Source organism: Anneissia japonica, unplaced genomic scaffold (genome assembly GCF_011630105.1).
Source record: "Anneissia japonica isolate Jap-2015-1 unplaced genomic scaffold, ASM1163010v1 scaffold284953_len930413_cov181, whole genome shotgun sequence".
Lineage (NCBI taxonomy): Eukaryota > Metazoa > Echinodermata > Crinoidea > Comatulida > Comatulidae > Anneissia > Anneissia japonica.
In genome coordinates, this window is record NW_022746987.1 from 257,803 (window position 1) to 260,422 (window position 2,620).

General features: G+C 36.9%; 1 protein-coding gene across 3 annotated transcripts in view; it reads left to right on the plus strand.

Moving 5' to 3' along the window:
* LOC117120366 overlaps window positions 1–1,789 on the plus strand; it is a gene marked incomplete at its 3' end in the record, with an annotated part of 9,873 nt that extends 8,084 nt beyond the window's left edge. For all 3 annotated transcript variants that reach the window (XM_033265407.1, XM_033265405.1, XM_033265406.1), the window contains 1 exon segment: window positions 1,691–1,789. In XM_033265407.1, coding sequence (XP_033121298.1) covers window positions 1,691–1,789 — 99 coding nt within the window.
* Between the last annotated feature and the right edge of the window lie 831 nt (window positions 1,790–2,620).

The following is a 2,620-nucleotide window of genomic DNA, read 5'->3' on the forward strand; positions in this document are numbered from 1 at the left end:
GGGTGAATAATGCGAGGTGCAAAGACACCAAGTTTTGTGGGAGGGGGTAATGGGTGACATGGTTTCGGCGAGGGCGCAGATGTGTTTTGAAACCTATAGGGCCACCATGGTTAAGCCTGAGGTAAGCAAATTTTAGAAAATAGTACCTGTAGATGGCTGGAGATTCATCATCAACACCAAAGTCAATATAAAAAGCCAACAAATTTTTCTTTTACCAGCGATTTTCGGAAACCATAGATATCTAATTAATATGTGTGATGTACCACAGAAATAAAACTTTAAAAAACACTTTAATAACTTTCAAGTTGTGAGTAAATCACGATTAGGCCTATATATAGTCAAAATAGCCAACAAATGTTTTCGGCAACCATAGAGATGTAAATAATATGTGTGATGTAAGCTTACCATTGAAAATAAAACTTAAAAACTTTGTCTTTAATGTATTGTACTATTAAACTTGAAAGCCGTGAGTTCAAATCCAATCATTCATGGTGGTGCTGAGATGAGAAAATTTGAGGAAATAATACCTCTAGAGGCCCAGAAATGACACTTTTATAGAGTAAAATTCATTATCAAATCAACATTATATTGTAAAAATGTAGTGCAAACAAATTTCTAATGTTTTACTAGCCATTTTCGGCTTGATACGTGGTGATGCATCATAGAAAGTGAAACTTAAAAACATTGGCTATGTTCTCACACGGCAGCTAACGGTTAGCAGTATCCGGATCCTGCTAACCGTTAGCTGCCGTGCGTCCATGCGAGAAAATCCCGATCCGGATACCAACAATATGATGACCGATTCACTGGCCAATAAGAAACTGGAAATTGTTTACGCGTACGTTGATGATAGAAACACGCTCAGCTTGCTAACCGTTAGCGGTATCCGGATACTGCTAACGGTTAGCGCGTTCGGGCGTTCTCACGCAGGTGCTAATGATGCATCACTCCCGATCCGGATACTAGGGCTCTCGTGAGGACCAGGCTATTGTCCTTAATGCATATACTTACTTTAAGCCTACCTACATCAGAGATTTGAGTCCACACCTTAGTTGGGGTAAATTTGGGAAAATCGATTTAATTAATAGCTGAGATGTTCCATAGAAATTAAAACTGAATTGTCTATGAGGTATTTGATTTTACTTTACCTACTTCATGTGCCGAAAACCAATCTTATTACTATTATGAACTATTATTATTATTACACGCTTTTTCAAAGGCACGAGCACTCGAGTCCTTCCATTTGAGATTTGTTTTTTATGGAATTAGTAGACGACTAGACGCGTTTAGATGACGTCTGAAAAGTTAGGCTTAAAATAGAAAGTGTATGTTTTACCAGACAAGTAACATGTATACATGAGAAACACACACACACAAGACACACACGGCCACCGAAGAGGGGTTGCTAGCCATCCTATTCACCCCCCCCCCCCCCCCCCCGCCCCCCCAGATCCACTTATGTATAGATTTTCTTGTCACAGTAAATTTAGGCAAATAGCATTGAATTTTTTGTCACTAAAAATGGGTTTTTTTTGGAGATATTTTAACCTGAATCTTACGTACATATGTTTTGTTGGTAATTTCTAAGCCTTTTAAAGTGTTATGAACTGTATTCTGTATGGCTAATTTTCATTATAATATTTTAGTTATGGGTTGATTGAGAGGCACATCAATTTCTTTTTTTAAATAGAATACTGATGACTTCACACAGGAGGATTTTCGCACTTTGTTCGGAAAAGATGATATCAAAATAGTGTTCAAGGAAATCGACAAAAACAACAGTGGAGAGGTGGGTTTCTCTTTTTTTTTTTTTTTTTTCGTTGTTTAAAAAAAAAATCCATCTCCATCTAGTAAGCAGAATTCAATAGCATAACTATGTGAGTGATAAATAGGATGATGTGCTTGTAATTATGAAGTGGTGTGAGTTATGATTGTGATGATGCGAGTGATGCATGGGGAATAAGGGATGATTATGCATGTTTACTTGTGGTGACTATGATGCTAGTGTTGGTGGTAATGATGATGGCAGGGTGATGATCATATGATGATGATGATGCAAGTGACGATGATGATAACGCTGATGATGCTGGTAAAGCTGGTCATGATGATGCTGGAGATGAGGAAAATCATGTGGCTAATGTTAACGATGATGATTATTATATGATAGTAATGGTCATGATGATGATGTTAGGAGTGGCGATGACATTTATGGTTGATCATTATAACTGATGACATTATTTTTTTGATTATGGCGGAAATACCTATGATAACGGTGATGATGTGATAGTGACGGATAATGGTTTAAAGGTTAAATGTTATTCATTTATATTGCGCAAAATACGAGAGTCTCTATGCGCAGATCAAGTGTGTAGATGTAACTGGAAAATTAAAAAAAAAAAAAAGAAAATCCAAGCCAGCACCCAAACCGCAGTATGGGTGCTGAGCAGGGATATATCAAAATGGTGGTGATACAGATACGGTAATGGTGTTAAACAATAACCAGTGCCCTGTTATAATTATGTGTGTAATTTTTCGATATAATGTCATTATCATAAAAGAAAATACACCATTCCAAACCAAGAGTCCCTGAATCATGTTATACTGTATGTATGTATGTATA